This window comes from Thunnus albacares, chromosome 11 (genome assembly GCF_914725855.1).
Source record: "Thunnus albacares chromosome 11, fThuAlb1.1, whole genome shotgun sequence".
Lineage (NCBI taxonomy): Eukaryota > Metazoa > Chordata > Actinopteri > Scombriformes > Scombridae > Thunnus > Thunnus albacares.
This window is the reverse complement of record NC_058116.1, coordinates 13,373,296-13,386,457: the sequence shown is the minus strand read 5'-3', so window position 1 is coordinate 13,386,457 and position 13,162 is coordinate 13,373,296. Positions and strand designations below refer to the sequence as shown.

Sequence of the window (13,162 nt, the reverse complement as noted above, 5' to 3'; positions counted from 1 at the left end):
ACAGTTTACTCCATTAACAGAAGAAATTAATTTGATGACAGTGATAACTGACAAAGAGACCTTTATGTAAATGAATGTCATGTGTAATGTGAGGTAAATGTCTGGTCCAGACATATTAAATATTTGTTTTATTAATTGTGAATCTCAAAACCTGTTCCCGGCTTATTTACATATGGTTGAAAATTACATTTTTGTATGTTAGACAGACTTTTTATCAGCATGCACACCTTCAGTACAAATTTGGAATTCTGCCTTAGTGAGAAGTTTCTTTACAGTCGTTTGTTTGCAGTCCGAGTTCAAGCCTGAAGAGTAAAAACACTAATCTGCGATCAAGATTTACTGATGAATTACTCATCATCATCATCATCATCGTCTTCATCATCATCCTCATCGTCCTCATCATCATCATCACTGTCATCATCTTCTTCGTTATCACTGTCATCATCATCATCATCATCGTCATCATCATCATCGTCATCATCATCATCGTCGTCATCATCATCATCGTCATCATCCTCAGTGTTGACTTTGCCGGAGAGCACATCCTCGATCCAGTCCTCGAGCTCCTGAGCAGTGGGCAGATCCTCCTCATCCTCCATCTCCATCCACACACTGTCAGCCTGCTCACAGACACACAAAGAAGTCAGATTAAGTCACAAGAAACTCAACGTGGCATTGATGTTGTGTCAGACAGGTCGTCAGGTTGTCATGGACTTACATCTGTAACGTTGACAACTCCGATTTGTGGCCTGAACAGGTCCACCTTGAAGGTCTTCTCCCAGTAGGGGATCAGCTAAAAGGGGTCAGTAAACAAACATCACATTAGACCTTCAGCTTGTGAGCTGATTATCTATCCTCAGGCTGTCTTGTCTGCCTGTTTATGTGTGGAGGTGTCATGGCTCACCAGAGGAAAGTCATCAGGGTCAATCCAAACGATGCTGAGGTCAGGTAGGTGAGTGTTGTCTCGGGCCACCTCCTTCAGGATCTCCAGGAACTCAAAACCATCTGGAAGAAAGTAACAACCAATAAAATCAGCGGATTCAGAACGCTGCTGCCCAAGTGTTGAGAGTGTTGGAGAGAATACATACATCCGTTTTAAGATATTTTGACATTTTGTGATTCATTCGCTTTCTTGCTGAGAGTTACAGTAGATGAGAAGAGTAATATCACTCACTTACAATTTACAATTTACAATTTCATTTAGCAGACACTTTTATCCAAAGCAACGTACATCTGAGAGTTGATACAACACAAGCAAGGATCTAGTCAGGAAGGAACAATGCGAGTGAGTGCCACAAAGATAAGTTTGAGTCCAATAGGACGTAGGTGCCAACAGGCGGTGCACAGAGGCAATGCATCAAGTGCATAGAAGCAGATCTTTATTTTCAGTACATCAAGCGTGGTCTTTAGTCTATTTTTAAAGATTGAAAGGGATTCTGCGGATCGGATGGAGTTTGGTAACTCGTTCCACCACCAGGGAACTACAAAAGAGAAGAGTCTGGCTAGCAACTAGGGCCCTGTTGTGGTGTAGTACCAGGCGCCTTTCACTGGCAGAGCGCAGTGAGCGTGAGGGACATAGACCTGAATAAGGGAGTTCAGGAAGTTTTTTTAGTTGCTGTTTTGTAAGCCAGTGTCAGGGTTTTGAATTTGATGCAGGCAGCTGGAAGTCAGTGGAGCGATATGAACAGCGGAGTGACAGGTGCTGTTTTGGGCTGGTTGAAGACCAGACGCATCGCCACATACTGGATCATCTGCGGAGGTTTGAACGTGCATGCAGGGAGACCTGCCAGTAAGAAGTTGCAGTAGTCAGTGAATGATATTACGAGAGCCTGTACCAAGAGTTGTGCTGCATGCTCAGACAGGTAGGGTCTGATCTTCCTGATGTTGTACAGGGCAAATCGACACAACCAAGCAATCGAGGCCACATGACCCTTAAAGGTTGGGTGGTCATCAATCATGACACCCAAGTTTCAGGCAGAGTTGTGTGTGGGCATGAGTTGGGTTGATTTGAGCTGGACACTGATCTGTTGTTGTATAGAGGGACTGGCTGGGATGACAAGGAGCTTGGTCTTAGAGAGATTAAGCTGAAGGTGGCATTCTTTCATCCATGCCGAGATATCGCCAAGGCATGACGAGATCCAAGCCAACACTGTGCAGTCTTCCAGGGGGAACGATAGGAAGAGCTGGGTATGGTCAGCATAGCAATGGTATCAGAAACCATGGGAGCAGATGATTGCACCAAGTGAGGAGGTGTATATTGAGAAGAGAAGGGGACCGAGCACTGACCCTTGAGGAACCCCTGTGGATGAGCCATGCAGTTTGGACACTTCTCCCTTCTCTACTCTTAAAGATCTCCTTGAGAGGTAGGACATGAACCAATGGAGGGCAGATCCTGAGATACCAAGCTCAGTTAGTGTGGAGAGGAGGTTTTGGTGGTTAACTGTGTCAAAGGCAGCTGACAGATTTAGCAGCAATAGAGCTGAGGACTGACCAGCAGCTCTAGCTGAACGTAATGATTCCATTATCGACAAGAGTGTAGTTTTGGGAGAGTGACCCCGCTTAAAGTCAGACTGATTCGGATCATACAGGCTCTCAGAAAGGAATTCAGAGACTTGGTTAAAACTCTGCGCACTTGTGAGAGTGGTATCAATCTTCTCATAGGTTAAGAGTCTTTCTCAAAATTTCGAGTTATTGCTTTAAAGCATTTACATTGCCAGTAGTTGCCAGTCTAGTTCTTGTATTAATTTTTCAATAATTTTCTTGTTTATAAAGCACTACATGGTCTTGCATCAGTCTGTTTTATGTGACATGCTTGCAGTGCATAAACAGGAAGTGTTGTTTTTGTTTGAAAGTGCAAGACAAAAACTTTTGGTGAGCCAGCTCTTGGTTTCTATGCTTCAAGCTGATCTAAGAGCAGCAGACATGTTGATATCTTCAAACACAAACTTAAAACCTAACTCATTAGCTCAGCTTTGGATTGGAAAGTCCATCATTTTTTATTGCCTGTTATAATTATTTTATTATCTTTTATCTATTTTGTTTTTTAACTTGTATGAAATATGTTATAGAAACAAAGTTTGACTGTAAAGTTTCTGTAAAGGAGCAGTGTTTAGGGTAAAAGTGTTTTATAGTCTTATGTAAACCCATCCAATAAAAAAAATCATGGTATAACATTTAAATGTGCTCTCACCAGGGTCCTCCTCCTCTGCAAAAGCCACAATGTGGATGCCCTCAATGTCATCCTCCTGAGGAGAAAAGAGAAATGTCAGGTCACTGTAAATGTCAGAAAAATGTCAGAAAAGTTGTTAATGTTGCTTCTGCAGCCAGGTGATTGTCACTCACCCACGTCTCAAACATATCTTCTGCACGCAGCTTTCTCAGAGTTGGTCTGATGAAAGAAAATATATTGTGAACTGCAGGACAATACATATCACTCCATGGATGTTACAGTATGTGTGGATACTGTTGACTTCAAGACATTCATCTTTAAAAAAATCAGAATACAGATTTGGTATAGTTCAAAGTAACTCTTGGTTTACCGTCTGTTTTCAGTTATGAACTCCACCAGATCCTCCTCGGAGTGTGGTTTGCCTGGGATGGTGATGGGCTCCTCCATGAAGGGCTCATAGAAATCCACCTCGTTGAGCTTCAGAGTCAGCTCCTTGGCCACCTGAAGCAGCAAAAACAGATCACTCAAGAGGACTGACGTGTATGTTTAATTGTTTGTGTGTTTAATTGTTTGTGTGTTTCTTTCTTACTCACAGATTTCTCAAATGTGGCAAAGAACTTAATGTAGGGCTGAAACTGCTCTGCAGCTTCTTTAAATGCATCATAGTCTGAGGATGAAAGACAACAGGGAGAAAGTAGGAATTATGTACAGCACACAGTGTTGTTATAATGCATTATGTCACAAGTCTTGTTTTCTTGATTACACATCTGTTTATGCTATCTTTGGCTGCACATCAGGGAGCGGAAATAGCTGAACTTTGACCTCTACTTAATGCTCCCACAGTTGGTCAGATGGGATGTGGCTGCAGCTCATTGCCACAAGTAAACTACACAAGACTCAGTTCATCCACAGCATGTGAGAGGGGACAAGGCATGGGCAGCTGTATGTGCAGCAGTGGTGTTAAAAATGGATCTGTAAATCCGTAGAGTTGAGGGGGTTAAAATGCACTCATGTTATATTGAAGGGCAAGAGCCATAGAGAGCCCATCATGACTGCAGCACTCCAAGGTACTGAGCAGTGTTTAGACAGTAAAATATATGGTGCAAACACACCATTTTAGACACATTACACACTCACGCTCAGAGTCCTCGTTCTTGAAGTAACCAATGAGGCGGATGTCTTCCTCCATTCTATCAAAGGCTCTCAGCTCCAGAGCATTCCCTATCACCTCCACTGGCTCCTCCAACAGCTAAAGACAGACAGACAGAGGAAAAAAGAAGAGGGTGAGCCTGTAACTTTGGTCTGACTGGTGGTGATTAGTCCCAGCAGCTGGGAATCTGCCCTTAAATCGGTCTACTCACATCCAACAAGAACTCCGCCAGGGTGTTAGCAGAGAGCAAGCCATCAAACTCGATCACCCGATCGGCCTTGAAAACATACACACTGCCTTCCTCTTCCAGGCCTGTGATAAAGGGAAATTTACATACTATTACATACAGTGCATTCAAAGCCTTTTCCCTAAAGTTACTGGACAAAATAACTGTGATTGTGTGTGAACCTAACTCAAAACTTGCAAGTACCAATCAGACAAAGGATGTGAAATAAAGGTTTTTGCTGTGTTCAATAGTGTTATCGTTGATCAAAAGGTGTGAGACATGTACTCACCCAGTTTTTTTGACACCTTTGCGTCTTTGTGGGAATCGACCATTCCAAACCCAATTTCTTTCTCTTCCATGACCTGAGCTACAAGCTGCATCCAAAAGGAAAATATCATGAAGGACTAAATAAGACAGCTGCATTTTCAAAAAGATGTAAAGAAACAGGAGACATAAAAGAGCATTATTCATAAAGGAGTTTTGGAAGCAAAAATCCCAGGTCAATTAAAATGTTCATTGAGGCAGATTCTGTGGGGAAAAAAAATGAATGGGGGCTTGACTGCAGCGTTGGGTAAGGTCTTAAGAGAAAAACCTTAATCCTGAATTTGGCAATATGACAGAAGGGCTCAAGCTGCCCTGGAGGCCATAGAGACACAGTTACATAATTACTTAGACTGTCTTGTTCTAAATATAACCAAAGCAACAGCGTCAGTCTGGCAATTGTTCTGTGAAGTACAGTAGGTGAGCTGAGTGAGATGTGGACTCTCCCACCACAAAAAAACATACTACAGCAAGGTAGTTTACAATATGTCACAGTGGATTACTAATCTGATGTCTTCAGTGCACAGTGAAAAGCTCTGGATGAATGAAGTTATGGTTTTTGGCACAATTAATGGACAGAAAGTGAACAGACCTTAGAAATCAATGAATCAGGAGATGTTAATTAGCTTTGGTCACTAGTGTATGGTAGACTGTGATCAGTCTTTACAAGCTAGTCTTTGTACGTGGTTAAATGGGGGCTCAGTAGTAACATGGCCCACCTGTGCTGTGTAAAATAAGAGAGGCTAATATCAGGACTGCAGGACTGGGCTCAGATTACCCTCAACTGATGAAAGAGCAGCTCAGCCTCAGTTATGTGTAACATGACACGAGGCGCGATGCACAATTTTTTCCTACTGCATGGAATTCAAACAGAGAGATTAATTTAATCTTGAATCAATAAGACTTGTATCCATCTGCTTAGCTGAGCTTCAATACAAGGTACATTCATGCAGTGTTATTTATGGTTTGACAAGTCAACCAAAAAAGCAAACTGGAGAAGAACATTGTGCCCTTCATGTGCATAGCTCAAAGGCATAACACATGAACTCTTAGCCTATTTCTGCCAACAGAGGAGGGCCATGGGGAGAATTAGCTTGATATATTTTTAAGGGATGGAAGCACACAATGAATTAGGCTGAGAGAAATAACTTGACAGCACTGCATCTCTTTGGACAATATTGTGTGCCACAGAGTACATGCACATACACACACTGACCTTGAGGAAACTAACATTACAATTGAAAGATCTGGAGTTTTATATCTCACCAGTTGGCTCTCTGTTTATTGGATCCCTGATGTGCAGTTATTAACATTAAGAGGGTTAAAAAAAAATCTATGTGGGTCTGGTTAATTTTAGTGTTCACAAACTGCCAGCAAACCAAACTTTGTCCTTTCCTTTATCTTTCTTTTCTCCATCTCTTTCAATGACAACTTTCTTTTCTTTAACATTTTTAATTTCTCCTCCACCTCTTCTCTGCCTGCTTTATCTTGCTCTTCCTCATACTTTACCTCCAGCACCAACTCAGTCATCTGGTGTTGTTTTTGTAGCTCCTTGTTGTCCGGTATAGGCTCATGGTAGAACAGGCAAAGCATGCTGTACTTCTTCAAGGCTTTCTTGTAGTTCTTATCATTGATGTCAAGAACCCGGTCTTTCCCATCATACTGTGGGAACTCTAGACCCTTCTCAGCCGGGGCCAGAGGCACAAGGCTCAGGCAGGGGAGCAGAAACAACCAGAAGGAGAGCATCGTCCAGAGCTACCACACACCCCCTGAAAGTCAGAGTGTGGTTTTGTTTCACAGTGTAAAGGTCACTTAAGCCCTGTGATAGGGTAGGGGAATGTGGGAAATGCTGCCGAAGGTTTTGAGGTAAACGAAAGTGGGTCCGTCAGTGGCAGTTATCAGGCATCCCAAGCTGTCCACAGAAATCCAACTTCTACAAGCATCTTCAGGACCCAGAAACTCTTTCTTCCACTGTGGTCCTCCTTCACGCCCTCTCTCTGACAGACACAAAGGAGAGAGAGGGCCAGGCCTGTGAGGGACTAGGGGGGCGGATACCATACATAGCAGTACTTCTCTCTCCCTTGCCCTGTAGGACAGGCCCATTTTTAGGAGACCAGTTGTTTGAAGGCTAAAAATAAAACTGCAAGTGAGAAAGAGAGATAGCGGGGGTTTAATAGTGAGTTGCAGTACTTTATCACTGGGATGTCTCTTCGAGGGACTCAGCGATGAGCCCCAGAGATGTGGGGGTTCAGTTATTTTGAGATGTTTCAATCTGTGAGGACCAAAAACAATGTGGATGTGTGGTGCTAAAAAATGGTGGCATATTTTAGGTGACAGCTCAGGAGACAATCTGGCAACAGGTGTTTTAAGGGCAATGAGTTTAGCAACCATTGGTTGAAAAAAAATGTTTATCTATATATGCTTGAATTTTGGTATGATTTGCCTTTGCTTCTCAACAAACGTATTCACAAACCTATACATTTAATCAAAAATCTTCCCCTTATTCTGTTTATATTTCATCTTTACATATCCCCTTTTTAACTATTGACAAAGCAGCAGGAGCTGCGCCTCTCTCTTTCATCTTCTACATCTGCACTCTCCACTTGTGTCTCAAGTAGTAGGATATTCTTGAGAAGGAGCCTCTGCTGACCTCAGCAGGTAGAACAGTGTATGTGCTGCTGAACCACGAGAGCTGCGGTAACACCACTCCTAAAAGTTTAAAGATCCCCTATCCCCTCCAGACATGTTTTAAGACATACAAAAATACTCTGCCTTGAATGATATTTTTTGTCTGATGTGATCTTTACATAAAAAAGTTCACACACCTAATTAGAGAATTTTAAAATGACATCTACTCATTCTACTTCATTATTTGAATATTCGTAGATGAATTAATGTTTTCATTTCAAATTTTAACTGTTGGACACAAGATATCTCCTCATCACTCTTGTATGTTGCATACTGAACCATGACTGGCTTCCAAACTAGTTCTGCTCATAGATACAAGCCTTAAACTCAGATTTTCCATAAGCACAGAGAAACTTTCCACTTCCTGAAGCTAAAAACAGACCTGAAAACGGACTTCTAGTGTCAAACTCACAAACTGCACCCACATCATTCTGCACAATAGAACTAAAACATCAAAGTGAATGAGCAAAACACATTTTTGAGTGGAGAGGGACTTTAAGATCCTTATGTAGTCATTCTCAAGCAGAAAAAAGTAATAGATAAATGTTGAAATGTGAAAAGAGGTGGTAGTAGTACAACTGCAATCTTGACCCAACATGAAAAAAGAGGGACCAAGCCAAAACTTTGTCAATTCAAGGATCACTCTTATATAAGAAATTAACTGTAACAATTTCCGCTTATAAATTATTAATTGTATTAAATAACATGTAGTTTAAACTCATTTCAAATGAACATTCAGAACATGATGGGTGGTGTTAATGAGTTCATCTGAAAGGGCTGTGGGGGAACATCAGACAAAAAAGATTGCACTGTAATCTTTTACAGTGAATCACTACATTATTGATGTTAATGGAATGAAGATGGAGCTAGACCACAAATTACGTGCACAATATCGATTAGATTTTATTATTCATATCACAAATTTGACCAGCATGAGCAACATTCACAACAAAAGAAAGGATATCAGGGAAGGAAAGCTTTTTAAAGCAGTTTTGGTTACTGTATGTTGCTGCTGTTCTTGCTACTGATGATAATGTGATTTGTTGAAAGTTAAGTGCGTGTATTATCTAGCTGCAAAGTTAGTTATGACATCACTCTGTTGTAGCTGAGCAGTCCAGTCCTCCTTGATGTACTGGTGGTAGGGATCATTAGAGTGCTCCCTTCTTTTGGATTTGACTGTGCTCACCAGTATGGCCACAATAATGAAGGCAAACATGCCAATCATCACCGCCAGATACCAGATGACATTCCTGAAGTTCTCCTCAGCCAGAGTCTTGTCCAAAGCGTTCGCGGCAGCTGTCTGGTTACGACTCCAGTTGTCAAGGTAATAATCCAAAGCATTGGTCAGGGACTCCTCCAGGTGAAGGGTCAGGTTGGACCAATCAGATGCACTCATCTAGTTGGAGAAAAAACCAGGGATCGTTTTCTAGGTGTTTGCTATTTGTTTATTACAACTACAGGACTTAAGATTCATGCAAGCTCAATTCTACAACTGTGTAAGAGAAAGAGTGGAAACAGTTGACTAAAAAGCAGAAAGTCATTTAAACAAGAGCCAATGAGTATCTTAAACTTTGATAAAAAGGTGAGTGACCATTTGTCCACCATAACGGTGGTCTGACAATCAGCACCTTGATATGTATTCAAAGCAACATACAACAAGATATAGAGCAAGAACAAGAAAGGCCAAATTATTAGTGCCCAGACTGTGATTTAGTTGCTTCAAAATGATTTTGTCTACCCACTTATCCTCTCTCAAACACAATTCTACAGCCAACTGTATGAAGAACAGGAGAAAAAGGTTCAGCAGCCTAAAATCAAACACAGAACAAGATATTTTTGTCAGCTTTTCTATACTGTACCAACCTTTTTCCGGGTTTCTGAAGGCCAAATTAAACTGGTCTGTAAATCCTTGGAGTGAGAGCACAACAGAGAGGTACTTAGAGCAGCAAAGTCCTTCCTACTTCACAAGTACACCACTGCTCATATTTTATTTACTCTTTTAATCTTTGCACTTGGCTGAAAAGTGGATTATGACTGTGTGTGTATGTGTATGTAGCGAGAGGGAAAGATAGTGGGGCATGACCTTGAATATGTTGGGTGTACAAAATGCTGATATTTTCCTCAGCTGATAAAGAAGGACGAGCACTGGGAGTCATAATAACCTGCCACACTCTGAGAGAGAGAGAAATACAAATCTTTCTCAAATAACAGTAACTATGCAGGGCAGGAGTAATGGGAAATTGACCTAAGTGGTTTGAAAGTGGATGGCTAGTCTGTTTATTCATCTGTAATTCCCAATTTGCCCACACAGTGGGAGCACAACACAAGGGAATGTTAATATCAGTCTACAGTGGTTTTAATGTTGCTCTGACTAGATGCATTTTAGAGTCAAACTCACAAGCATTTCTCCAGTGAAATATTAGAGCAATTTCCTTCATATAAAATTAACATTATTTTTCTTCTTCTTATGTGTTAAAGCGAGTGTGTGCTATTTGCTTAAGTGCTTAAGAACGGGGTCTTCATGTTAAGGTAATGTGAGGTATCAGTGTCAGCCACAGAGCAGCACCCTGGAGTCATTAGAGATCCATCATCTTGCTCAAGGACACTTCGGCGTGGTATCTGTTTGCTGACAAGAATGCTTGAAACTGGATCCTGTGTTTGAAGGGGCTTTGTTCCTCCCCTCTGAGCCACACTGCGGGAGCGGATGACTCCCGCCACTTCTGATCATTCCCAGATCATTTATGTTTTGCTTTGCAGTGCCAGCGGGACACTATGCTGACTCTCTACTCTGTAAAGTGAAAGAACAGAAAATGGAACAGTACGAGCAAAGAGCACAAACACAAAGAAACAGATACACACAGAAAAGTGGAACTGAGAATGAGTTTGTATCTGGTAAAATTCCATAGCCTAAAGGAGTAGTGAAGAGACAACAGAGCTAGGAAAGGGAGACACAATAACAAGACCTTTATCTGTTGAAATTCATGTGCAATATTCTGAGCAAATTTTTTGAACTGTGCAAAGAAAAATTTGCAAAGGAAATTGTATCTACATTGCAAATCCACCATGCTTCTCGCTAAAAAACTACAAGTTGGTGTGTTATGCAAATGAAAATGATGAAAGTTATGAAAATTTGCATGTGCAAATAAAGGTAAAGTGAGATGTTGCATAGCAAAAAGATTCAAGGTGACTCCCCAGTCTCCATATTGTCATGACATTCATGTCAATTCCTGGTCAGTTTTCAGAGTCAGCACATTTTTAATATAACATCTCAATAATCTCAGGTTTCACAACCTAATGTCTTGTTTTTTGGTAACTTCAGGAATGTCTCTGTTGGCTCAGAGTGATGAAAGGACGTTACAAAACAATGTGTGTTGAAATGAATTGACTGCAGGGAACCACAAGATCTGACACTATTTACTCACTAAAGGAGGGGAATATCACATCAACCTAAACAGCTTCACTTTATTTCCCACATAATGTTTGCAACAGAATAACTCAGAGCAGCAGACATATCATTTGCTATATGGCAAAAGTAGGAATATCCTGGTATAATACACTGATAAAAGGATCCAACTCTAAAATAAAAACATAAAAAGTAAAGATAGGCCTATGTATTCAATCTTTCATGTTGAGGGTAAAAGTATTCCAGCTTTGAAGCATTTCACACTTTTTAATAAGCCAACCTTCGTAAAGTCATAACTAATTGTTTATCAATTGTTAATAAATCATTTTCTAATGCTTTAGATATCAGTTATAAGAACAAGCTTTTGATTGCCAGGTTGTGAAAAATCCCTTTGCTGTTGTTTGAACTTTCTATTCGGTAACAATGCGGTTATACAGGTTGGTAATTCATAAATGCAAGGGTTTTTTTTTCACTTTGTAATGAGCCATCTGCAGCTTTAAATGTCAATAAATCATTTAAAAATGCTTTTTAATTAATTAAGTCAGCAGTTGTATACATCGAGTAAATGGTCAAACAGTTCACTAAAAAGGATTTTTCACAAAAATTCCTTTATTTATAGCTTATAACTGATCTATAAAGCATAAGTGAATGATTTATTAACATTATTAAGCAATTACTTCCAACTTATGAGCCTCATATAGTGCCTTATTATTGAGTTATACTAATGTATATGAAAAAGATTTCAAAGCTGCAATACTTTTACCCTCAACATAAAGAATGCTGTATTGAATGCATATTACTTTTATATAATAATGGTACCCATTATTCTGTTTAGGATATTTCATTTTACATTTTCTGACCAATGAACCACAAATTATTGTCTCTTTCATAAGAGAGTGAGTAGAATGCATTGGAAAAGTATCTGACAGAGGAAAATATGAAAAAAAGGCCCATATGATGTAAATACTTGAGTAAATTCAAAGTGTGACAAAAATGTTGTGAAGTATATCTCCCCCTGGGTGTAAACAAGCTGTGGACTGAAATAACCAGAGGCGCAGTGACTTCATTACAAGCCTGGCTGGATTAAACATCAGTGGTCAGAGACGGACCGGAACAGCAACAGAAACCCCAAGGCATGACTGACATATGCAAAAGAGAGGGACGTGCCACCGGAGCCAGTGAACCATAAACCCCCTACTAGGCTTGTCTGTTACATAAACTCTGAAATGCAGATTCACATACACACACACACTGACGCCATGATGTGCCTATTTATTTATTCATACATAGAGTCAAAGTGCGTTGTGTTGCGTCACATGCTAAGTGTCTGTGGTTATGCCATTCCTAAAGCGAAAACATAAATCAGTTTTCTGTGAGCCACAGGAATCAGCATACATTATTATATAAATGAGTACAATCACAACTTTGATGAGTTTTCAGTTGGCAGAGTACCCGCTCCCCTGGCTAATGCAAGGAATTATATGTAGGCTACTTGCTATTCAAATGATTCATTAGATTTTTGAATTGAATAGAAAAAAATTCATGCAGTAACTTGTGATGGGATTGATCCAAATCTTCAAATCTCTCCCCCCCTGATTTGTTTGACATTAGGGGCGCCAGTACATCTGTACTTTTCCACACATGCAAATGAGGCTTCTTGCTTCCGTTACCACTCCCTCTGCTGTTGCAAGTGATTATTACTCTCATTATCTCACTGATCTGCTTTGACGGTAAATACATGTGAACTCTGGCCTAGTAAGGGTAGAGATAAACAAGACTATGTCAAAACCTAGTATGTGGCTGAACCGTGTATGAGCTAACTTCATCACTCAATCAGTCAGCAGTCACTCGGGGTGCATTCTGATACCTATACTACCATACTGTTTATTATGCAAGAAAAGGACCTAGTATGTCCCACTATATAGTATGTGAAATGCATTATGCCAAAGGTAGCAGGATGTCCTACTACTTCTGGTCGCATTTTGCAGTATGCAAGTCAGCATGTTTTTCTGTCTTTTCTGACCCACAATCCTCTATGAAGCAGAAGATACATCACATCAACTGAGCTGCCAAGAGCACAGACCAACGACTGCGTATTGACAGTGCAATGATGGAAGCTTGTGCAACAACAGAAGCAGCAATGACAGATGAAGTGGTATGTCCCACCTGTATGCAGCATATTCTGTCTGGATATTCCAAATTAGG

General features: G+C 40.6%; 1 protein-coding gene across 1 annotated transcript; it reads right to left on the bottom strand.

Moving 5' to 3' along the window:
- Positions 1 to 113: 113 nt before the first annotated feature.
- On the bottom strand, positions 114 to 6,876 carry casq2 (calsequestrin 2). The gene is made up of 11 exons (XM_044366373.1): positions 6,376 to 6,876; positions 4,835 to 4,919; positions 4,531 to 4,631; positions 4,307 to 4,418; positions 3,763 to 3,836; positions 3,540 to 3,670; positions 3,343 to 3,388; positions 3,191 to 3,245; positions 905 to 1,005; positions 719 to 793; positions 114 to 620 (listed from the first exon to the last, which is right to left on the bottom strand). Exons 1-11 carry the CDS (start codon positions 6,610 to 6,612, stop codon positions 348 to 350), a joined length of 1,290 nt encoding a protein of 429 aa, XP_044222308.1. The 5' UTR covers positions 6,613 to 6,876; the 3' UTR covers positions 114 to 347.
- Positions 6,877 to 13,162: the final 6,286 nt, after the last annotated feature.